The sequence below is a fragment of the Triticum urartu genome, chromosome 2A, assembly GCF_056163025.1.
Source record: "Triticum urartu cultivar PI428250 chromosome 2A, HENAU_Tu73, whole genome shotgun sequence".
Classification (NCBI taxonomy): domain Eukaryota; kingdom Viridiplantae; phylum Streptophyta; class Magnoliopsida; order Poales; family Poaceae; genus Triticum; species Triticum urartu.
In genome coordinates, this window is record NC_141874.1 from 527,492,355 (window position 1) to 527,517,894 (window position 25,540).

General features: G+C 46.7%; 2 protein-coding genes across 2 annotated transcripts; both read left to right on the forward strand.

Moving 5' to 3' along the window:
- Nucleotides 1–5,065: 5,065 nt before the first annotated feature.
- LOC125538434 (uncharacterized) lies at nt 5,066–11,918 on the forward strand. Its single transcript, XM_048701689.2, has 5 exons — nt 5,066–5,866; nt 7,947–8,641; nt 8,758–8,835; nt 9,843–10,769; nt 11,428–11,918. The coding sequence occupies exons 1-5, from the start codon at nt 5,761–5,763 to the stop codon at nt 11,476–11,478; spliced, it is 1,857 nt and encodes a 618-aa protein (XP_048557646.2). The 5' UTR covers nt 5,066–5,760; the 3' UTR covers nt 11,479–11,918.
- A 6,700-nt stretch (nt 11,919–18,618) lies between these two features.
- Nucleotides 18,619–20,558, forward strand: LOC125538435 (Eukaryotic aspartyl protease family protein). The gene has a single exon (XM_048701690.2). It carries the CDS (start codon nt 18,883–18,885, stop codon nt 20,230–20,232), a length of 1,350 nt encoding a protein of 449 aa, XP_048557647.2. The 5' UTR covers nt 18,619–18,882; the 3' UTR covers nt 20,233–20,558.
- Nucleotides 20,559–25,540: the final 4,982 nt, after the last annotated feature.

The following is a 25,540-nucleotide window of genomic DNA, read 5'->3' on the forward strand; positions in this document are numbered from 1 at the left end:
GTGTCCGGGACTGTGTGTCCTAAGGTTTAAATACCTAGCCGCTCCAACCAGACATACAGTTGTCACAGCAACTGGAACTGGTCCAACATATCATTGTCTTCAATGAGTCACTGGTTTCATCTTCACTTCCTTTCCTTTTCTTACTGTTACACATTGTGAAGCCATTGCATGCTTGCTTTATCTTTTGTCTTCACAACGTGAATGTATGAACTGTTTGGCTTCATAACTTCTTCCTACCTGATCCTTATTACACTGCAGTTGTTTGTCATTGTGCTTTCACTCTATTGAATACATGACCATGGCTGGCCTAGTGTAACCTAACTTCTGTTGCATAGTAAAAGGCATAATCTTCGCTGTTTGTCTTCATAACTCTTACGTTTTGAAGATTTTCATAAAAATCGCCTATTCACCCCCCCTCTAGTCGATATAACGCACTTTCAACTCTCCTACTGCCCCCACCAAGAAAAAGAGAAAGACCAAGAAAGCTCGGGCTGCTCCCACAGAGCCCTTGATAGTTGAACCCATTTCTATGGTTCATCCTGACGCAGAACGTCAACTGACAGTTCATGAGCCTGCTTCCACAGAGGCTCCTGAAGCTGAAGACATTCCAGCAGCTGATCCCATCGCTGCTGAAGACATTGGTCATCATGACAATGTAGAAGATGATGCAGTCCTTCCTCAGTTAGAAAACAGCGAACTCATCAGCATTGGTCGTCCACTGACGCCAATTACACAGGATGCTTCATGGGCGGATCGCCCACAAGAGGAAGAAGACTATGAGGCCCAGCCCACTCCAACTCCACAGGCGTCATCTGCGTTCCGCAGGCTTCGCAAAGGTCCAAGGCCTCAAGTCTCTGCTGAAGACATTTCGGCTGCATCAGCCGCAGAAGAAGAAGTACCACAAGATCCCACTCCCCTGCTCCACCAAAAAGCAGTTCTCCAGGAGAACGTGCCTGTGACCGACCCTCCAGCTAGTCAAGTGGAAGATGAAAATCTTGAGGCTGCCACAACCAACAACGAAACTAATGTGGAGCCCTCCCCAGCAAAAGCTTCAGAAGACAGCGAAGCCACTGATCCCGCCACTTCTGTTCCTGAGTCTGCTGCCGGTCCCCAATTCAACTATCATGTTGAGCACAGGCCTCAGGTCCAGAAGCCAATCCTAAGACTGCCAAGGTTTCCAGGTCCTGCATCAGCACCTGGCTCCTTCAACATCAATGGCTTCAGGGCAGACAACACGTTCTTCAATAGCTCCAGGAACCCCTACTCAAGGGAAAGGATATCATCTGATCAGTTCTGGAGCTATCCTCAGCGAAGCTATTACTCTTGCATTCTTTACAACCAAGGTCGCATCTTCCCACACAAGCGCCTTGACGTTGAAGCTATAGCTGGTCTGCCCTGTCTAGAAGAAGCGTTGGATTGCTTCAAGCAAGTGGGTCTGCTGCAGTTTGTTACTGATGAAGAGCATTGGAATGAATAGCTGCTGCTACAGTTCTATGACACACTTCACATCAAAGGGTACAGCAGAGATCCGAAGACTTGGGTCCTGAAGTGGATGACTGGCAACGTTCATCACGAAGCCAATGCATTTGACATCATTGAGCTCACTGGCTTGCCCACTCCTGGCGATCTCTTCGAGCAAGGCTGTCAGCTGCATGCTGAAGCTATTGAGAGCATCTTTCAGCGGCCAGAACCTGATATGAGTCAAATGCTCAGCATGATGAAGCCATTGCCCCGAGATGCTGCGTATCCCACAGAATTCTTCGTTGAAGATCTTGAGTACCTGCCCAGAACCATCTATCACAGCATCAGGCGAACTCTCTGGCCTATCAAAGGGCACTCTCCGAATGCCAAGCTTCAGGGTGCAATGAAGACTTTGGTCTTCTATATACTTCATGGCAAATGCTTCAATGCACAGGACTTCTTCATACGCCAACTTGCTGCATCAGGCATTGATCTGTTTGGTTTGAACTTCTACGCCCCTTGGGTCATGCGGCTGATCAAGCTACACTCCGCCATCTCTTATCAGCCCTCAGCCCGCAACCATCGAATCTTCTTGCCTGACGTGGACATGTCTACTGAAGCCATATATTCTGAGCCTGCCAAGCAACCTCTAAGTCTTCAGAATGCAGAACATCAGAGTTTTACACAGAACGTTGAAGGCGTTAAAGCAGTTTCTCGGGTGTATCCTTTGGCTGGCACTACACGTGCACCACACCCTGCTTCCACTGAAGCCACTGACAGTGCCACTGCTCCAAGACCCAAGAAGCGCACTTGTGTTCTCAACGACCGAGAGCTTCTTGTGGCTCTACATCAAAAAAAGGATAGGCATCATGACTGGCTGAAGCGTCAGATGAAAAGCCTCTGGGTGGATGTTAATCACACTCGAAATCTTGCCACTAAGAATGCTTTCGTTGCCCATGAAACCTGTCGCCGCACATGGAAAGGGCTCACGATGATGTGTTCTGAAGCTGATCTTCAAGAGGATGGCTTCTCTGAGAGATTCAAGTTTGACTCCACACCTCCTCGAAGGGCTGTGCTGCTAGGAACTCCATCCCTTGAAGACTCTGAGTTCTCTTGCTCTGCTGCCACAGTCACTGCCAGAACTATTGAGGAAGAAGACGATGCTACTTCACCGCCACCTCCTTCAGCACCTCCAACCTCTTATGCACCGCCAAACAACACCAACAACCCTGCTACTTCACCTACTCCTCATGGGAACGAGTAGATGCTCTATGTCTTCAAACCTTTTTGGTCATTACTGACAAAAGGGGGAGAAGCATATGAGATTGATAGTCTTCAAGCGGGTCCATATGGGCGGGTGCTTTATATTTTGCTTCGTGCTTACAACTCTCGTTTTTGCTACATTTGGTTCTTATGAGTTGTAACACTTAAACCAGATGGTCGTCTGCTACTTATTTGCCACCTTGTTTTGCGAAGATAAATTCCGCATGTGCGACGATAAATTCCGCACTTAGCTCATTCTGCAGACGTCCATTTTCCATTATGCATGTCATTATCTTCATATACTTTCACATGCATAGTGGATTGTCATCATAAGTTGAAGTGGATCTCCACAAATACCACCTGCCATGTACATTTGCATTTCAAAAGCAAATTAACTTATATGCACATCTTCAGGGGGAGCCCTTGCAACTTATGAAGACAATTCCTTATCCTTTACAATTTCACAGATTATATTCCCCGTTGAAAATTTCAACTAGTTTGTCATCAATCACCAAAAAGAGGGAGATTGTAAGTGCATCTAGTGCCACCCCTAGTTGGTTTTGGAGTATTGACGACAAACCTAGTTGAGGGACTAATGTGTTTGTGAAAATTGCAGGATAACACAGGTAGAAGTCCCTCATGATTCGGTTTTACTACCAGAGATGACCCCTAAAAATGTATGAAGACATTGAAGTCAAAGGTGGTATATGAAGATATTCACATTGAAGACTATGACAAGAGAAGACACGATATGAAGCCTATGGAGCTCGAAGACTTAGATCTTTCGTAGGTCTTTTTCTTTTGTGTTGAGTCATAGGAACCACCGTACTGATAAGTGGGGTCCAAGAAAACCAGTCAGAATGACTGAAGTGATGCCTAAACCAAAAACCTATGTCTTCGAGTGAAGACTATGAGAGCGAATCTTGTCCAGAGTCGGACAAGTCAGCTTTGCTTGTAGCCCAAGTAAAGTTGCCGTGTGAGTTTGAAATCTGACCATTGGAACACGTGTTAGTTCCTTAGTGACCCAGGGTCATTTCGGACAAATCAGGTCGGGTTGCCAAGTGGCTATAAATAGCCCACCCCCTACAACCACAAACGGTTGGCTGCTCAGATTGAGAGTATGGCTTTTGTCGTTTGAGAGCAACCCACCTCGAAGCCTTTGAGAGAGAATTCCTTGTGAGGATAAAAGCCCTAACCACCAGAGCCAGAGAGAATTGGGCATCACTTAAGTCTTCTTGTCTGTGTGATCTGAAGACTTATTACACTTGAGGACTGTGCATCCTCCAGCCAGTTAGGCGTCGCGTTCTGAGCTTCCAAGAGACATTGTGGATTGCCAGTGAACGAAGTCTGTGAAGGTTTGGGAGTCTACCTTGAAGACTTATCAGAGTGATTGGGCGAGGTCTATGTGACCTTAGCTCAAGGAGAATACGGTGAGGACTGGGTGTCCTGAGTTGCGTGTTCAGGACTGGGTGTCCGGGACTGTGTGTCCTAAGGTTTAAATACCTAGCCGCTCCAACCAGACGTACAGTTGTCACAGCAACTGGATTGGTTCAACAAATCTTTGTCTTCAACGAGTCACTGGTTTCATCTTCAATTCACGTTACTTACTGTTACTCCTTGTGAAGTCATTGTATGTTTGCTCTATCATTTGTCTTCACTAAGTGACTGCGTGTTCTGTTTGACTTCACAATATCTTCCTACCCGATCCTTACTACCTAGCTCCTATTAGTCTTTGTGCTTTCACTTCATTGAATACTTGACTATGGTTTGCCTAGTGTAGTCTACCTTCCGCTGCATGGTAATAGGTTTAATTTTTATCGTTTGTCTTCAAAACTCCCATGTTCTGAACACTTTCATAAAAATCGCCTATTCACCCCCCTCTAGTCGATATAACGCACTTTCACTTCGGCGGATATCGCGGGATCCGGTGTTTGTTCGTCTACGTCCGTATGTCTGCACTTTAGATTCTTCTGATCTACGCTTCTCTTCATCGGGCGACGTTTGTTGTTCTGATGCGCTGGTCTTAGGGACCTTAGCACGATGACTTCCCGGCTATCTACTACAACAATGTTTACCCGGCTCCTATGAGGGAGGGGCGATGACAGCGGCGCGCCTTCGGCTCGCTTCGGTGCTTGTAGTCGTCGCTAGGTGGTTTACGGACTTGGATGTAATTTTTACTTCTGGTGTTTTTTGTACTATCATGATAGTTGATGAATAGATCAAAAGTTTTATATAAAAAAAGAGATAGCGGTGAAACATGTTATGTAACCAGGCCATTCTGTGTGTAAAAGAAAAGGAAAAAGACGGCGAGGAAGCCAGATAGGAAATCAACCGTCATCCGGGACAGGGAAGGTGCGAGGAGGGCGGTGAAAGTCACATTTTGCATAGGGTTTCTCTCCCTCCTGCCCAGACGAACAAGCACACCACACAAACCCACACACTCCCCACGCCCACGGAACCCACAAAAAATTCCGAGAAAGATAAATCCTCTCGGAAAATCGGCGCTCCAAATCCCCTCCCAAGAGCTTCCCCAATCCCGCGAATCCCGACGAATCCCCTCGAAATTTTCCAACCCTCCAGCGCTGCCGCCTTCCGCAGATTTCCGACGAGGCCCATCGAGAAATCTAGCGCGCCGTACACAGAGTCGTCGCTGACTCGCTGGTGGCCCGCCGAGGCGCCCTGTCCCGGGCGGCCGCTTCCTGGTCGATCAATTGTGTCGCGGCGGCGTGATACCGATAGCTACGAGAGGACGGGAGCGATTTTTGCCCCCCTGAGCAGTCATTTTTATTATTTTTTGAGCATGTGTGTCTGAGATAGATTGTACTGCGAGAGAGTTAGGGTTTGGTGCGGGGGCTAGGGTTTGGTGGTCTCTGCTCCGCCCCGAGTTGAGGCTGGGTGCGGATGCACCGTTGAATCGTGTGCTGTAACCGCCTTCAGTGATTGGCGAGGAGTGGAGGACATTGGTGGTTGTTTCATTGTTGTGCCGGACTGGATCCTGCTGCTGGGAAGTGTAGATGGTGAGTGGTGCCAGCTGGCATGGACCGAGGTGAGCCCTCGTTGAAGCCAGAATGGCTGGTGCGCGGGGTTGCTACACCGACGGCGTCCGCCACATGTCTCCGACCAGGAACTTCACCCCGTGCAGGTGAGATGCCTTTCCTTGTCAATTTGCTATTTTGGTGCATATTCTGTCTAGTGGTTACTGCTGTTTATAGAATGTATGTATGCAAGATCAATTGTTATTATAGTCGCACCGGAGACGTTTCTAGTGGCATTGGATAACTTTACACCAGCTGTAGTTGTTATTATAGGAGTCGCACCGGATACGTTTCTAGTGGCATTGGATGACTCTACACCGGCTTTAATCAGTGCTTAGATTTATTTATTTATGCATGGTGAAGTTAGTGCAGTTCTGGTGTGCAGTTGCTGCCTGCAAACTCACCATTTTCCTTATGACAATGATCATTCTTCAGTGTTCCTATCACCAATATTCGTCTTAGTTTGATTTAAGGGCAATACTTGTACTGTGAAGCGCTTTATTTATATGTTGCATGGATCATGGAGCCAGTATAATATGTCGAACTATAACTGAGTAATTGTGCACCTGCGGTAATCATTGAGGAATCTGACTTCGGATACATTGCTCACATCAGCATCGTGTCGGTGCTTGTTAAACTAATGATTATCAGTCTGTGCCGTTTTAACTGCAGTAACTTCTGTTAAATTAGATATTATTTTACTCGGACATGAATACATGATTTAATGTGAGTTACCTCAGAGACTTTATTGGATGGGAAAATTTACAGTTTTATGTTTGTTAGCCATGTTGCTATAATGCAGCAGTCCTCGTAGCGCCAGTTTTGCTAGGGAATACAGCAGGATTAGCCAGAAGCACATATTAATAAATTCTTGGAGAGGTATGACACGTAGTTGATATACTGAGACTATTCTCATGGCTTGCATTTTTGTGAATCTTTGTATATACTCCCTCTGTAAAGATTTATAAGAGCGTTTAGGTCACTACTTTAGTGATCCAAACGCTCTTATATTTCTTTACGGAGGGAGTACTTGGCAATAGATAGTAGAATGTAATTCCCTTTTTTGTGTACACAAATATATACACAGTGATACCAGTAGTTTTGAAAGGGGTAGGGTGGTAGGCAACACATTTTTAGCAATATATAATATTCTTTTCTTGATACAGCGGACAGGCGTGGTCGCTGATCTTCCTAAGCTAGTTGTTCAATGCAGTGTACTGGTAGCACTAGAGCCATATTAGGCTAGTAGCAATATGTGCGGGTAAGAAGCAAATGCAGTCCGGTCTTTCTTACCATAACCTGCTTTGATTTGCAGACTAGCATATACTCCCTCCGTCCCAAAATAAGTGACTCAACTTCGTACTAATTTTGTACTAAAGTTAGTCCAAAGTTGAGTTACTTATTTTGGGACGGAGGAAGTATAAATGAAGCTAATGTTGGACGAATTAAACTAAATTATTTGAAATGTATATACATAATTAGCTAAACTTATTTTTCACTTCAGCATTTCTTGGCAACCTCACTGCACTTACACAAGTGCTGAAATTTAAAAAAATGTCACCAAGAGTTCCATGACACTATTTCACATTATTCACTTTGGCCTGGCGGCTCAGTCTGGGGTTGTAGATCGGGATCCACTCAGAGGCAGGATAGGTGCCGGGAGTTACTGCATGCACTAGACTCGTCCTACAGGGACACAAAGGATACAAGATCCTAAGCTTCATCCGTGCAAATGGAATTGCGGATTCTAGGCGCAGAGGCTTCCTGCGCTGCATACTCTTCTAGTTACAAGAAGTTTGTTGAAGACAGTATTTTATTATTGTTTTCTTCTGTTGATGTGCTAGTAAGACTGTCAAGATCATATTTTTTGCCTTTTGTGACCTGTGTGTTATTTGCGACAATGAGATACTGATCATACTGTACAATGTATATTACATTGTCACTGCATCTTTTTATTTAATACTGTTACATTAATACTTTTGATTTATTTTGTTCTTGTACTTTGCACTTAGTAAGGATTGATGTTCAATTGTTCAGTTACCAATCATTGTTGTTGGCACTATCTTTGTGGTTTGGTGTGCTGTTTCATGGTTTAACTGATCATATATGGACCACTTTGAATTGACTATTCTTTTGTGCTTGCAAATTCACAGCATTTTGCTAAGAAGTTGTTGTTTGATGCTTTAGGTGATCAAGACAGGGGTGCTTCATCAAGAAACCGATCAACAGTTCGTGATCGTGAACGGAGCTCCCAACAGTCCTCTTCACGTAGGGGTTCTGGCCCAAATGTGTCCAGACGGCATGATCGGGATGGCACAGTGAAGTCAAGAGGCTATGCCAGTTTTGGAAGAAGCAACAGAGACAGGGTGTGTGAAAAGGACTCTGATTTCCATGATTGGGAGAGTAGGTTGGGTCTTCCAGATGGCCCTTTGCGTGATGGCTTTGGGTCCTTTAGCTCTTGCAGACCTGAAAGCGATAGGCTCAGTCGTGTTCGTCCAAAACTGGACACATCGACTCGGACAGCTGGAGTAAGTTTGGAAAATGGTAATCTATCTAGAAAGGATGCTGCTGGTATCTCCTTTGAGCGAGAATTTCCACACCTTAGTTCTGAGGATAACGATGGGAAGCAAGATATTGGTAGAGTTCCATCTCCTGGAATTAGCACCCCGCTTCAGAGCATACCATTGGTTACTGCACCTGATGGCTGGAACTCGGTGCTAGCAGAAGTTCCTGGACTTAGTGAGCCAAGCAATAACTATGTTTCTTCTGGTTTATCACATGCTGGTTCCGGTAGGCAGCCTGAAGTGTCGAGCTGCGGAACGGCATTAAGCATGGCTGAAACAGTAATGCAAGCACCATTAAAAGTTTCCACCACACCCCAGGTAGTGCAATCTATAATGAATATGATATCCGTGTTTTTTCTTTCTTTGGTCTGTAATCATATTTCGTTCTAGTCACTTGATCTAAATAGTGTCTTATGTGCAACTTTTTTACCCAGCTATCTGTTGATGCTCAAAAGATTGAAGAAAGAACTATGAGGCTACGACCTCTGACGCCTTCATCAAACAAAACATCTGTATGTGCCTTTGTCGCAATATGAATATTTCTTGTTTTGTTGTTTGCTGCTTGTGTTATTACCATGGTTGTGTTATTACCAGTGACTTTATTTGAATATGACTGTCATTAGTGGATCATCCACATCATTTGTTCCTACGGGAGGAATCTGCTCCTGCAATGATACTAAATTATGTATGTTATTAGTGATTGCATTCAAATTAGTTGAAGATATGGCCATAGATTGGTTCAGTTGTTTCATGTTCTTTGCAAACTGCAAGTATCCATTAAGCAGATTTTGGCAATTATCCGAGCATTGTTAAGGACTGGTGTCTTTCTACCATAACAATTTATGTAAATGCAATGCATCTTGTGTTCTAAGTAAGCGTATTGTGTTGGTTGGTAGTTTGAAGATACTTTGTCGAATATTGTGAAGTATGCATTTTTCTGTTTTAATAAACTATCATCCTCAATATTTTCCTACATCTGTTATTTAACTCTGCAGTTTGGACCTGAACAAATTTATGACACATGTAGGTCCACCAATCACTGTTAGGTTAGAAACTTTATTTTATAGCACAGGATTATGGATTGTATTGATCTAAGTTAGTGCTTTACTAACTATACAATGGACAAATAAAAAACTTAAAGCACATGAAATATCTCTTACATAGATGGAGTTTCGTTCTGACAAAACTTTCACTGGTAGTGTGATTCTTGCGTTTTTTCCTATTTGTCTGAGTACACTTCACTGTCGTATATTACTTGATCAGCATTGGGTCATTAAGCATGCAATCGATAAAATGGAACATAGTTTGTTTAGACATGTGAACATGTCTGCATTTTGTGGGACATTGCAGTTTATTTTTACATAAAATTGTAATTCCAATCCTTACTAGGATGCAGACATTTTCGAACTTGCATGTGCTTCCTAAAGCTGTATTTCTGTTTCACTTGTTTATGGAGTGATGTGTTATACTAAAGAAACAGCATTTTGGTTTGCACTGATTCATTCAGAATGCTGTGCAGATATCAAGTTTGTCGGATAAGTTAAAAATTAGAGGTGCAAGAGCCGGGGATTCTAATGGTCCTGTGAAGACTGCGCCACAACTGTCAACACAGCCTTCTAACAGCTCTGTTCGTACTCCAGTCAAATCTGAGCCTGTAAAGCCATCTCAATCAGGAAGCTTTCAAGTCCTGACCCGCGAGCAGAATGGTGCTGCAAATACTGCCAAAGACTGCTCCAGCAATCCTGTGAGCCCTGTTCTAGGTCAATCTTCTTCAGTGGAACCACTGGAAAGGTCTAATGTCAACCATAAGCTTAAAGGTGTCGTAAACGGCCCCCCTTTGCATGTACAACAAGGTTCATCTGGTGAGAGGACATCAATTGCAAAATCAAAGCATAAATTCTTTGAGTTACTGCGGAGCAAATCTTTAAATGGTTCAAGCGCTCGTATCGAGTCCTCATCTAGCTTGGTTGATGAGCAGAAGAACCCCTCTGTTGATTTGTCCTTGTTCAACAGTGGAATCAAGTGTATTGAAACTGGAAGTAGTTCATGTGAGGATGCAAATTCTTGTGATGGATCTCAGCGACACCTCTCCGACAATGAGGAAATCAAGCCACCTTCAGAGCCTCATGATGCTTTTTATGAGGGGTTGCATGAGATTGTAGCTGACAACAAGGACGCCAACTCTTCATCAGATCCTGTTGATGCTGAAGATGAAGCTAAAGCTAGTCTGTCCATTATACCCACAGATACAACTGATGTTTCAGCGAGGTCAGACTCTAGATATGACGAAGCCCTTTTGTTGTCTGAGCCCATTGTAGCAGGGCAAGAGGAATCGTATCCTACCGAAGACGAACCAAGTCCAGAAGAAATGGCTTTCCTTAAATCTCTTGGCTGGAAACAAGACGAAGTAGTTCCTCCACTGAAACAGGAAGAGATCGCTGATTGTGTAAGTTCTGTTATGTTTCTTACTCTACTAGTTTATCAACATTATTTGGCTTTCAATAATCAATTCCCATGTTTAGTTTTTTAATTAATAAATTTCATAACTCTCAATGAAGTACTCGTAACTTTTTGGGTCATCAACACTATTTTCCTTTTTAATACACAATTCACTTGTTTATTTTTTATAATAAATTTCATAAGTCTCCATCAAGTACTCATAGTTTTGTTGTCCCCGCTCTTTCAGTTTTGCCAAAAGCAGCTCCAAATACTTTCATTTCGATTTTAGTAATTCCTTAACCCATTTAATGTGACTTGCAGTGTCAGCAAAATGCATAATTGTCGTGGTTTGCCATGCAAGTATTGGGTGTCATTATCAATGAACTTCTGATGAGGCATGCCGAATAATTATGGGGTTTAGCAATAAACAAAACCATTTGTCAGTTGAAGTGGAAATGAAATCCTAGTATTTTTGTTTTACTATAAATTGTGAGATTCAGGATTTGGTAGATGTTTTGAGTTTTTTTTACCATTTACGTGATAGTGCATACACTTTTTTATCATTTAAGTTTCTGGTAATGCACATCAGGAATGCACACACACTTGTTTCTACCATCTGTGCCTATCATTTACTGCTTTTTAACACATCTCCCACTACTTTTTAGTTAAGGCACAACGTGAGGCTGCAGCAGAAGCTTGAGGAATGCAGGGGCTAATGACATGACACATCAACCAAAATTACTGGGGTTGTCAACCATGCTTGGAACCTTTGGAGATCAAGCTGTACCATGATGAGTTTGGGTAACTACCTCAACTCTCATGGGGTGATTAGCTTAGCAAGTCGAGATATTTTCCCGTTAACTTCAGCTCTGTGATTGATGTTTTTCCGTGCTGAAAAGAGGTTTGAGGGTTTTCTTCATTTTCCCGGAAGGAATGCCGAATGAAACAGGCATGTACGGTGTTGGATGCACATAGTTGTGCACCTGCGGTGCTCAGAAAGAATAGGTTGTCTTCTTTTTTTATACTTCTTGTGGCTTATCCTTGTTTCAGAAAAGAAAAGAAAAAAGGATACTTGGGTCTTTACATGAAAAGGACGCCCCTGTGGCTACCATGGTCTCAAATTTTGCTTAATTTATTTTAATGTTTTACTCAAATATGGCTTCCTGTCTTTGCTTTGATTGGTGGCGTTCAGTTGCGCACCGTGTCTTAATGGGATCAAAAAGGTCTGCCCAGGATTTTATTGGGTCCAGATATCTCATTTTAGTCATACAGACGGTGGTCAATTTGGTAATCTTGTTTGATCATGAGGTATTTAATTTAGGCCCCCGTCCTACACTTTCAAAGTATAGAAAACAGATTGGTTATTTCAAGGTTTGATAAATTATCAGATTGCTCAACTCGTGGCATGTTACTGTTTGTTGGCTTGGCTTTAATTATTATTTTTACTGGGAAACAATGGTGGGGTACAATTTTTAGAAAAAGGCATGTAATAAGTTGAGTGCTCTTTGGCTGCTTTCGGGGCTGAAGCACTCCCAGATGATGTGCTTAAGTGCCATGAGGAACAGGGGTCTTGCTGAGCCGGTGTGAGGCATGGATGGAATCCTAGTGTTTGATTTCCAAAAAAGAAGCCTTCTTGGCCAACCACTACACTAAAAAAACTAATCTAGATAAGCAGCTTTTATGGAAAAAGCTTCTAATCAACTGGCCGATCTTTTTTGCTGCATCCGTCGCTCGCACGGCCGTCAGATCGCAACCCATTGGTCCATTGGATTGTGAGGGTGCGTGACTTGCATGAAGACTTGGTGCACGTGCATAGTCCCTACTAACTGGGCCAATCCTATTCATTGTAAATAAATTCCGCAACATCAGTAATGTTGCAAAACTTGCTCCCGCGACACCCTATTCATTGCAAATAAATTCCGCAACATCAGTAATGTTGCAAAACTTGCTCCCGCAACATCACCTACGGTGCATGTATGTGAAGGCAAATTTTTTTTGCAACATTACCTTTGTTGCATAAAAGTGGAGACAATTTTTTTTGCAACATCACCACAGTTGCAAAATTTCTGCAACAATATCATTGTTGCAAAAGTTACATCACGTCTCCACACAAAGTTTTTGTTTCAGCAACAATCAACTTGTTGCCATTCGTGAAGTCACACGATAACTCTTCAGAGTGGTTTGCAATAAAGTCGTTGTTGCAGAGGGATGAGCGTAACAACTAGCTTGTTGCAATTTGTGACGCTCACGTGGTGAGATCTAACGGCGTGGGAGGTGGTCGAACCTTCCCGAACTTCAACCGACGGACGCATAGCACGGCCCTTGTTTCTGCAACACCGCACTTGTTGCAGAAGGGAGGCGGGGAACATGGGTGGTACATTAATTGGACGACCAGCAGTGTCCATCCAGCGGCCAGCCAGGCGACGAATGTTTTTAACTAATCCACCAGCCGATGCGTAGCACAGCCCAACTTTTATTTAGAGAAAATAAACAACGTTAGCAACATATATTTTGAAAGAAAGAGCATTGCTATGCGGACGACAGTCGCCAGCCGAAATTTGCACGACAAGCTATATCACACCATCCATGGACATGTTTAAACAGCAGAAGGCGGTTGGATTTTTTTTTTTTTTGCGGGAGGTTGGATTAGCAATCGTGTTCAGCAAAACATTGTCCGTGGAGAGACGATCTCTATTTTCTAGTGTATTGAGGCTGTCGGAGCGCACTCCCTCAAAGAAAAAAAGAAGTCAAAGAAAATAAAAGGAATAAGCTGTCAGAGCACACAATCATAGCCGGAGTCTGAGGCAAGACAGTGCATCCAAGCGTACTGATTGCAACAAATTTAGGATACGGATTTGCTCTAGATGAGAATCAGCTCACTCACGTCCAAGTTTACCACCGTTGAATCTAAGCCCTTAAGATTCGTGCTTTTATTTTCTTATTAGTGTACCGTGCGTTGTTGTCTTGCCGCGTTGGCTCGTTCGTTTCGCGGCCTAGGGTGTGCGTCGTTCGTTTTACCCCCCTTTTATATATTTGTTTTGGATTGTGGGATTTTTCCATGTATGTGTATGGCTGCCCGAAATTAGTAAGTTTACATGGTCTGTGGCTTCTGGCTCGTGTCCATACAATTCGCAACACACTACAAGCAGTGGCGGAGCTAGACGAAGATGGGGATGTATCTGGTGCACCAAGGCAATTGGTGCTACCGGTGCACCGGTCGTCCATTGCGCGCGCGCGGGGGGGGGGGGGGGGGGGGGGGGGGCACGGCACCTGCAGCAGTGCACGTAGCTCTGCCGCTTACTACAAGTACTCCATTTGATCTAAATTAATTGACGAAGTTTTGTACTAGTGTTGTGTCAATTAATTTGCATCGAAGGGAGTAACATTTCTTTTTGCCTTTTTAGTTGCACCAAATGAGAAAAATAATAATACAAACATTATGTACTCCTTCAGGGAAAATGTTATTATGTCTTCCTATTTTAGTTATATGTCCATTTCTCCAGATATGCGACTGCCTGGTCCACAATATGACTACAACTAAGAGAATGGATGTTAGCCTGATGCATGCCCATCACTCAAGTTGCAGTTGTAACCGGACTGTAGTTGCATGAACACACACATGACTATAAATGGGAAGAGGGGTGTCAATCAGTTTCATGTCCACCACTAGACATGCAGTTTTAAGTGTTGCAACCGACTGCAACCGCACGTGACTCAACGCACTGCAACCGGGGTTTGTTGGGTGCGCGTGGTTGCAGAAGTGGACATTCGTCGAGGATGGGAAGTTGCATGTTTGCCACTACACATGCAACTGCAAGTGTTGCCCACCACTACAATTGTACACCCTCAACGTGTTTGCAACTGGGGTTGTTGGGTGCGAGGGGTTGCAGAAGTGGCATTTTATCGGAGGCTGGGCATGCCTTTTTTGGGTCCAAATTAATAGCCCACTCTCCATAAGCAACCAAGCCTGAACCTTCACTTTTGTCCTAATTGCAAGTCCACCCTCGGCATGCAACGAGGGGCCCAATCCTTTTTGATCAAGTTGCAACCCCACCACCGACATGCAACCAAGGGCCATAATTTTTTTGTCCCAGTTGCAAGTCTACTCTCGATGTGCAACCGGGTCGTACCATTTTTTGTCCGAATTTTACGCAATTCCATCCTCGACGGGCAACTTAGGGGGGGGGGGGGGGGTGTATTTTTGTCTAGTTGCAATCCCCCCCTCCCCAAGCCTTTTTGTTCTAGTTGCAAGTCCACCCTCGATATGCAATTGGGCTCGACCCATTTTTGTCAAATTTGCAAGTCCACCCTCAACACGCAATTGGACTTGACTCATTTTTGTCCCGCTTGCAAGTCCATCCTCAACACACAACTAAGAGGCCGACAATTTTGTCCTAGTTATAACTCCACCCCCGACGTGCAATTGGGGACCCCATCTTTTTTTGTTTTAGTTGCAAGTCCAACTACACCCCTGATATGCAATTGGGGAGGGGCATTTTTTTGTCCCATTTGAAAGTCCACCCTCAATACGTAACTAGTGCCCTGACTAATTTTGTCCCAGTCCAAACTCCATCCTCGATACAAAACAGGGTGGCCGACCCATTTTGCCCCAATTGCAAGTCCAACATCTACATGCAACTGCGTGCCCACACAAGACATAAATTAAGGGCGGGAGGAGGGTTGTCGACCAATTGGATATCCACATTTTAAAAATATTCATGATATTTTTTCATTTTCATATTTTTTATAAATAGTATTGAATATTTTTTAAAAACATTATTTTTTAATTCGCATTAAAAAATCATGACATTTTTTGGAATTCATGGGCGTTTATTTACTTCATGAACAATTTTTGTATTCACTATTTTTTTTGAATTCGTGAACATTTGTTTTTCAAAATTTTAATTCATGAACTTTTAAACATTTTCAAACAATGTTTTATTTCACCAAACATTCAGAATCAGTATAGAACACTTTCTTTTACCGAGAAAACAAACCTATGAACTAAAGCGAGCAATGCATAGTTGACCAAGCTGAATAGGAGTTCTCGAAGCAATAACCTGCAAAACAAGCCAATGCACTATAGCCCATCCCAAATGGCACGGGTGATCAAGGCTTGATAAATGCGTCAACATAGAAAAATACAGAGCTATATGATGAGTCAGTGACCATATAATCACCAATAGTCGTACATGTTGACTGTATTCTTAAGTACAATGATCCAAGTGAGCTTGTGAGACAAGTACATTGACTGTCAATGCATTTTACTCTTTGTAGAGCTAACAAATGCATGTGCTCTGATGACTTAGGAAGCTGGTGATGGTAGTTTGCCGAACTCTCATTTTGCAGAAAATCTAGAGAAGTTTGGGCATTTTAAGAATTTGGTCACTTTTTTGCTTTTGGGGAGAAGTTCGGCCTTGTTGCAGTTCTGGGCCTCCAGTTCTTCAAGCTTGAGGACTCCAGTATATTTCTGAGCTAAACCACCATGTGATATGATCAACATATTGAGCTCTTAATTCAGGTGTTGGATAGCACTCGAAAAAAAGTTCTGGTGCTGGATTGTGTTGTTAAGTAAGAAACTACTGCAAACTGCGTGTAGCTCAGATGGTTAAGTTTCTTCTGGTGAACTAAAGCCCATCAGGGTTTAAATCTTAAATTTGGCACTAGTGCTCGCATCTTCCTTGTTGGTGAGTGTATGTGTTTATATGAGTGCTTGTGTCTGCATTGTTCTATGAGAAAAGAAAATCGACATATTGTTTCTAACTGTATAAGGTTGCTCTGAACTCTATGGAGTAGACGATCAAGCTGGATTCGAGTAAGCCGTTATGCTGGAGCGATTTTGTCAGCAGTCGTTGTTACTCACTCACTCAAGTACGTACTCAACTTGTGATCACAGAGCTCGTACGCATCGCGCTTGCGTAGCCCAGAAATTATACGCCTCCTCCTCTTCCCTCCCATCGAAATCATCATGCCTCGACAATTGTCGCGCTATCCACTAGCATGTCATACGATGACGAGACTCGGAGCGTCACGTCATATCCCCACATTGTTTGGGCACCTGCCCAGGATGGTCGGATCCACCAGAACGGACGGCGGTGATCTACTCAACAGATCCCTCGGCCCCTCGGTCACGAAAATAATCAGGGCGATGCATACTCCGTCGGTACAACGTAGCTTTCTCACCTACGCCGGCCCATATTGACCACTTGCACAATCGGCTCACCGGACAGCCACTCGCAGCTTTCGTCGACCATTTTGCCTGCACACCTTTGCAGAACTTCTTTAAATTTCTTTTCAGAGCCCAGAAAGAAGCTAGGCACAAAGACACCTTCACACACGTATACACACCCACGCGTGCACGTCTTGTGGTCACACCATGTAATTGGACTGGTGTACAGTAAACCTATAATTGCAACGATGGCTGGCTGGCTGCGACACACAATCGAGTTCCACACGGGCGAGAGAAAATCCTTATCAGAATTACTTGCAAGGGAAACAAGCGCGGCTAGGCCACTCATGTCGTTGGGAGAACATGGTGGGCAAAGGCCGGCCAAACAATCCATAATTCGTTCTAAAGGGACCCGGCCGATCGACGCCGGTTGCCCACCAACTCAGGCATCATCGACCGGGATGTTGGCTGCCTAGCACTGACATCCATGACCTATCTTTTGTTCACAAGTCAAATGATACTAGCGGGAAGACCCGTACATATAATCCCATATCAGTCCAAACATGAGTATTTTTTTTTGCGAGATAGTCCAAACATGAGTATTATAGTGCTTCTGAAAATTTGGAAACGGGTTTGCAAAAAATCAGTCGACTGAGATTTAACGAAGTCTTAGTCGACCTTGCAGCATTTTGCCCCATTGTATGCAACATTTTTTCCTGCCGGTGGCAGCATCCAATCTTGCTAGTTGTAGCATGTCATCCTTCGTCGATTGTAGCACGTCATCTCACTGGTCGCAACATCCTCCATTGGCAGTTGTAACATTTTTTGTCAGAACGGTTGTAGCATATGTTGTCATTGCTTGCAATACTGTCTCAACATTTTTCATCACTGTTAGATTGCAAGATGACGGTTAGATTAGCTTATTAAACCTCCAGCCATCCTCTTGCTCATCTTTTTCCCCTCAACCGCCCCACGTACCACTGGCCTAACCATCGGCCACCGCCACCTGCGGCTGGCGTGCTCCCGCGCCGCTGCCCCGCTCTCCCCTTAACCGTCTCCCACCGCCGTGTTGTCGTTGCCCTCAACCATCCCTCTAACCCCGGCCATAACCCATTTTTTAAGGCTAACCTGCATGACCCCCCCCCCCCCCCCCCCCAACACCTCTAAGATAGATAATGGAGTAGCTTCTCCGGCAAGCCGGCGGCGTCTTCCACCGGCGGGCCATTCTCCCCTTAACCGTCTCCCACCGCCGTGCTGCCGCTGCCCCCAACCATCCCTCTAACCCCGACCATAACCCATTTTTTAAGGCTAACCTGCACCCCCCCCTCTCCAAAACACCTCTAAGATAGATAGCCTGCCACCCTAAGATAGATAGTGGAGTAGCTTCTCCGGCAAGCCGGCGGCGTCTTCTTCCTTTCTATCCGGCTTTCACAAAATTGACTGACCCAAATTTGATTTTCAAGCGACTACAGTCATATAAGCAAAAAATTGAAGGAAGGTTCTAAACGTGAGATCCACTGACCTGGTAGGCCAGTAGTAGTCACCAAAATCTTAACCATATGACCTAAAAGGCCACCCTGGGCACACGTACTCAAATCAGACTTCCTATCATTGCGGCGACAGGCGCCAAGGAGAAGCTCAGCAGTGAGGTGAAGTTGTCGCATCCAATTAGGTACCAATTGTACCAGTCTCCCACACGGCTCGCTTCAGCTGACCGGCCACTGGCTTTTCCCATCTTCTCAGCTCTCCCAGCAGCTTCCTTCCCCTCTCTTGCTCAGGCTAAAACTTCAAGCCATCGTCTGGATATGGTCATGGCCAGAGCAAAGCAAACCTAACTATAACTACCGATCATTGTTTTATGTCGTGAGAAGAATATAAAATCTAGCCTTTCTCGGTTCAAGGATCATTAAGCACCAGCTTGCCCTTCTCGCACTTGCCGAAAGCGAAAAACATGGGGGCGCAGGTGCAGCTACGGTTGCTTCTTTTGGTAGCTACGGCGGTGGTTGCCAGCTGCGCCACCGGCGGCCTCGCCGCGACGTCATCCCAGCTGGGCCGCCTGGAGGGCCTGCGCGTGGCCCTGACGCACGTCGACGCGCACGGCAACTACACCAAGCTGCAGCTGCTGCGGCGGGCGGCGAGGCGGAGCCGCCACCGCATGTCCAGGCTCGTCGCGCGGACCACCGGCGTGCCGATGATGTCGAGCAAGGCCGTCGCGCCGGCCCTGCAGGTGCCGGTGCACGCCGGGAACGGTGAGTTTCTGATGGACATGTCCATCGGAACGCCTGCCGTGGCCTACGCGGCCATCATTGACACCGGCAGCGACCTCGTGTGGACGCAGTGCAAGCCCTGCGTGGAGTGCTTCAACCAGAGCACGCCCGTGTTCGACCCCTCGTCGTCCTCCACCTACGCCGCGCTGCCGTGCTCCAGCTCCTTCTGCAGCGACCTGCCCAGCTCTAAGTGCGCCTCGGCCAAGTGCGGCTACACGTACACCTACGGCGACTCCTCGTCGACGCAGGGCGTGCTGGCCGCCGAGACCTTCACGCTGGCCAAGACGAAGCTCCCGGAGGTCGCCTTCGGCTGCGGCGACACGAACGAGGGCGACGGGTTCACGCAGGGCGCGGGGCTCGTGGGGCTCGGCCGGGGCCCCCTCTCGCTGGTCTCGCAGCTCGGCCTCAAGAAGTTCTCCTACTGCCTCACCTCCCTCGACGACACGAGCAAGAGCCCGCTCCTCCTCGGCTCTCTCGCCAGCATCTCGGAGAGCGCGGCGGCCGCGTCGTCGGTGCAGACCACCCCTCTCATCAAGAACCCGAGCCAGCCGTCCTTCTACTACGTGAACCTCAAGGGCCTGACGGTCGGCTCGACGCACATCGCCCTGCCGAGCTCGGCGTTCGCCGTGCAGGACGACGGCACGGGCGGGGTGATCGTGGACTCCGGCACGTCGATCACGTACCTGGAGCTGCAGGGGTACCGCGCGCTGAAGAAGGCGTTCGCGGCGCAGATGAAGCTGCCGGCGGCGGACGGGTCGGGGATCGGGCTGGACATGTGCTTCGAGGCGCCGGCGAGCGGGGTGGACCAGGTGGAGGTGCCGAAGCTGGTGTTCCACTTCGACGGCGCGGACCTGGACCTGCCGGCGGAGAACTACATGGTGCTGGACTCCGGGTCCGGCGCGCTGTGCGTGACGGTGATGGGGTCGCGGGGCCTGTCCATCATCGGCAACTTCCAGCAGCAGAACATCCAGTTCGTGTACGACGTGGGCGAGAACACCCTCTCCTTCGCGCCCGTGCAGTGCGCCAAATTGTGAGTAGTACGTGCGTGCCGGTGTTGGACCTCAAATACGTTGTTGATTAGTCGTAGGTGTGTCGATCCGTGCATGCGGACGCATGGATGCCGTGTTCATATGCCATGGAGCGATCAATCGTGCTTGCTACATTGAATTAGCTCGTCTCGGTCGCTACTCGACATGCATGGATCGCAGTATGTACTTATGTGACTGAATAGGCCATGGATGGATGGGGATGACGATGGATCTGTGTGTATATGACCAACGGTGATATCTGATCAGTTGTATAATCTATGGCACCATGTGTTTCTTATTATCTGGAATTATCAAAAATCTTATCTGGCTGACGTTCGCTGGGAGAGCATGACGTTTCGAACATTTTTCTTGGCAGTTTTAGTTGTATCGAGGATGATAGTTTCTTCAGAACAACATGCCATTTTCTCGAAGGGAAAAGCTCGCAGCGGCAGCGTCTGCCACCTCCCCTGCATGACACGTGTCCAGTGAGGGCATATCGCCAAACGCGCTTCTGCAACAGAGGCTATGTTTCTGAAACATATGCGGTATTGCAATGGTGTACGATGAGTCATGTTTTACAACAAAACATCTTTCGTGGAAATTTTCCGCAACCAGACCTCAGTTGCAAAAAAAATTAGAACAAAACCTCAGTTGCAATTTTTTTTCCAACAAAATAGCTGTTGCAAAAAATTTCTACAACAAGACCTATGTTTCAGAAATAATTCTGCAACAAGCCCCATGTTGCAGTGGTGAAGACACGCTCGCTCACTAGATATGGCACATCCGACGGCTCGCGACCCGGCTGATCTTTTAAAAAGATCAGCCGGCGGATGCGTAGCATTGCCCTTTCTGGAAAGGTTTCAGAAAATGTCATGTTGTTTTGAATCCCCTCGGCTAACTAAAACTGCCATCAGAACGTTTACAAATGCCATCTCCTCTCAGCGAACATCAACCAGATAAGACCCTTATTGCTTCCTTTCGGTTTCTGGTTGTATTATTTTTTCTGGTAAGCTTCAACGAGACTATTAGACAGAGATAATAGAATCAGAAATGAGGTTTGCTACATGTACATGCCATTTCTCACGGAAAGGAAGTTACAGACTGACATGGCCCAGTTAAAATCAAGGGGTGGGGTCAGCTAAAATCAAGGAGGGGTGAATTTATGGTGGAGAAGAGGACACATCTCCGCGTGAAATCAGTCCGCAGCACACTTTCTGTAAGTGTAGGATTTTCGATCAGAAACAAACACTGGTTGGCATGGTGAAAGAAATTGAGAAGAGATGTGCTTGCTGGAAGGGTAAACTCCTGTGTTCTATTGCTGGAAGAATTAACTTGGTTCGGGCCTGTCTAACTAAAATGCCCCTCTTTATGATGTCATCCTATCCTATCACAATGCGGGTTTTAAAGAAGGTTGACTTCTTTAGAGCTAGGATGGTTTGGTGAAAGGATCGATATAGTTGACTAGAGGGGGGGGGGGAATAGGCAACTAGCACTTTTTAGCTTTTCTTTGCCATTAAACATTACATCAAAGTAGGTTGTCTAGATATGCAACTAGGTAAGCAACCTATATGACGCAACAACAACGAGCACACAAGCAAGCAAGGGATACAACACAAATAAGCTTGCACAAGTGAAGGTAAGAGATAACCAAGAGTGAAGCCGGTGAAGACGAGTATGTGTTACCGAAGTTCCTTCCCTTTGAGAGGAAGTACGTCTCCGTTGGAGCGGTGTGGAGGCACAATGCTCCCCAAGAAGCCACTAGGGCCAACGTATTCTCCTCAGGCCCTCACACAATGCAAGATGCCATGATTCCACTATTGGTGCCCTTGAAGGCGGCAACCGAATCTTTACAAACAAGCTTGGGGCTCTCTCCACAACTGAATTGGAGGCTCCCAACAAAACCACAGAGCTTCACCATAATGGAATGTGGCTTCGAGGTGACCTCAACCGTCTAGGGTGCTCAAACACCCAAGAGTAACAAAATCCACACAAGAAAGTATGGGGGAAGCAAATATTCTTTGGTGGAAGTGTAGATCTATGTCTCCTCCTTCAATCCCTAAGAAATCAACAAGCTTGAGTGGCTAGGGAGAGAGATCAGGTAAGAAGGCTTGAATGGCATTAATGGTGGAGTGAGAGAGGTAAGAGGTAGATGTGGTAGGTGGAAGAACCACCCTTATATACCAAACCCTAAAATCCAATCGTTACTGCGAAAACAGCCCTGCAGCGGTACAACCGCTCCTCATCCCGGTACAACCGGGACTCACTGGTAAGCTGCAGAAACCCTATCAAGCGGTACAACCGGGCAGACGGGCGGTAGTGTCGGTTGTGGAGAACAACCGGAACAACCGCCCAGCCACCGCTTTGAAACTGTAGGGTGTCACCCCTGTGTGCGGTGATCGAGCGATATAGCACCGGAGCAACCGCCTGGCCCTGGTCACTTGGGTGGCAAAGTCCCAAGCGGTAGAACCGCTTGGAGCACCGATGGTACCGGTGTGCGGGGCACAACCGGAACAACCGGGCCACCACCGCCCAAGTACCGCATCAAAACAGAAACCAGACCGGTTGTTGAGCGGTACTTGGCCGGTACAACCGCCAGAGAGACGCCACCGTCAATTTTAAGCACGGTGGCGGTACCACCACCCGGAGCAGCGGTACAACCGCTTGGTCATGACTGGGCAGTTCAACCCCAGGGTATCACCCCTGGGGTGGTGGTTGGCTAGATCCAGGGGCCAGCGGTACAATCGCTCGAGTGAGCGGTACAACCGCTGGGAGAACACAGCAAGCAGCTGAAACAGAAGGGGAGCTCTCTCTCTCTCTCTCACAAAGCAAGGAAGGCAAAAGAGGGTGTGGCAGAAGTGTATGTGCAATGATTCCCCCAACTCCTTCCAATGTGGATTCCCTCTTAATAGTACATGTTCCCTACGACCAAAGAGATAAACACGTAGACAAACTTCGTCTTCGATATTTTCCTTAGAGAGAATAGCTAACCAATGTAAGGCTAATCACCGAGAACCTGAAGCACTTATCACAAGATTAGACCAACAAAGGGTTGTCATCATCATCCAAAACACAAAGTAGGGAAATGCCCTTACAATCTCCCCCTTTTTGGTGGATGATGACAACAACACGATTTGCAAGAGAGAGGTCTAGAAAATATAGACGGGACTTGTCGGGGATATACCTCACGGTGTAACCCGACTGGATGTATGACCCGGATGGATCTTGGCGACTCACTGGTGACCCGCCCGGAGCTTAGCGACTCACGGGTAACCCGCCTGATCTTGGCGGCTCATTAGTGACCCGACGGATGTTTCAGATGGATGACAAGGCCCAAGGCCCAGAAGACCAGCTCATGTTATGGTGGGCCGGCTTAAGAGGAAAGTCATAAGGAATATTCTCCTACAAAGGAAGCAAGACTAGGACTCCACTTGTAATAGAGTAATCCTAATCCTACTAGGACTAGTCATGTAACCCGCCCCTTCAACATATATAAGGAGGGGTAGGGCTCCCCGAAGAGGGGACAAGAAACAATCTCTAGGGCTAGACACAAAGGGGGAGCCGGCTTATGCGGCGACTCTCTCATGAGCATAATGAGATCTAGCCACAAACAGCATGTAGGGCTATTCCGGACGATGTTTCCCGGGGGCCGAAGCTGTCTAAATCCTTGTCTTGTGTTGCGTCTCTCGATTCCGCTCAACCACTCTCAAGGTACTACAAAGATGCGTTGGCCTCACGACTAAGTCCTCACACTAGGACATCTACCGTGACAATTCCATGACAGAAGGCTTCTTCCAAGTCCTCCCAGCTACCGATGGAGTTCTCAGGCAGACTATTTAGCCAGTGTCAAGATGGTCCTTTGAGCTTTAATGGGAGGTATTTGATGGCATGGAGGTCATCTCCTCGGGCCATGTGTATGTGAAGAATCTTCGATCCACACTGCGGGGTCGGTTGTTCCGTCGTATGATTCAATATTGACAGGCTTGAACCCCTCGGGGAATTCATGATCCAGCACCTCGTCTGTGAAACAGAGGGGGTGTGCGGCACCTCTATAGCGGGCCGCGTCACGGCGTGTCTCCAATGATGTCCATCTGCGGTTATCGACCCGGGTGTGATTAAGTTTGTCGCGCCCGAATAGGTAGTTGTCGTCCCGAGTATGGAAACGTCCTCGCGATCAGTATATAGATCTGTTGTGTCCTGCTCTATTGTCCAATTCCTTCCGAAGATCGTATGTATGGTCCCAAGCTGGTCTTTCCCTGTTTTTGCGAGGCGGTGGGGCGGGCTACTGTTCGGCCTGAGTTGCCGCTTTATCCCGACCGCAGGGGGCCGTTTAGCCGCCCTGTCCCGACCAGGTGGTGGTCGGTCCGCACTACGCGAGGGAGATATGTGCTCCGGTGCCTCCTCATCGAATTGAGGTAGCAGTCTGCGCTTCGGGTAGCTCTTGGCTGGGCGGTTGAGGCCATATTGCTCGGCTGTCAGGACATCAGTCCATCTGTCGACGAGCAGGTCTTGTTCAGCTTGAAGCTGTTGCTGTTTCTTTTTCAGGCTCCTTGCAGTGGCTATGAGCTAAAGCTTAAAGCGCTCCTGCTCGAGAGGATCCTCAGGCACGATGAAGTCTTCGTTGCCAAGGCTTGTCTCCTCCTCGAAAGGTGGACGGTAACTATCATCCTCCGAGTCATCTTCTATGGCCTGTTCGTCAGGGTTGTCTTTCCTGCTGTCGTGTTCCTCTTCGGGTGTAGCCCCGATAGGGTCTTCATTGGCGTCGCCCGGAGTACTATTCTCTCCAGTGCCAGTGTTGCCGTCCTTTGAGCGGCGGGGCTTGGGGCGGCGTTTGGGCTACCGACGCTTGGACTGTGTCTCGGAGGTTTTGTTCGCATCCGGCTCTTCTTTGTCGTCGCCAGATCTTTTAGGTGTATCAACCATGTACACGTTGTATGAAGAGGTGGCCGTCCAACGTCCAGTAAATGGCGGGTCTTGGCCTTGCTCCTTGTAGGCATCGTCGTCCATACCGTCGATGTCTTCGGAGCCATAGTCGAGCACGTCGGTTAAGTCATTGATGGTGGCTATGAAGTGGGTGGCGGGTGGGAAGCGAAATTCCTCATCATCCGTCTCTAGCTCGAACTGGACATAGTTCGGCCGTGAGTCCTTTTCCAAGGACACTTTCTTTAAAGATTTTAGCATGTCAACCAAAGGCGAGTGCTGGAAAACGTCAGCGTCGCTGAACTCGAAGATCGATAACCGATCTAGCTCGGTGTCCGCGGGCGTACACAGTCCGAAACTTATAGCCGGAGACGAGTCCGAAGTTCCGTTAAAGCGA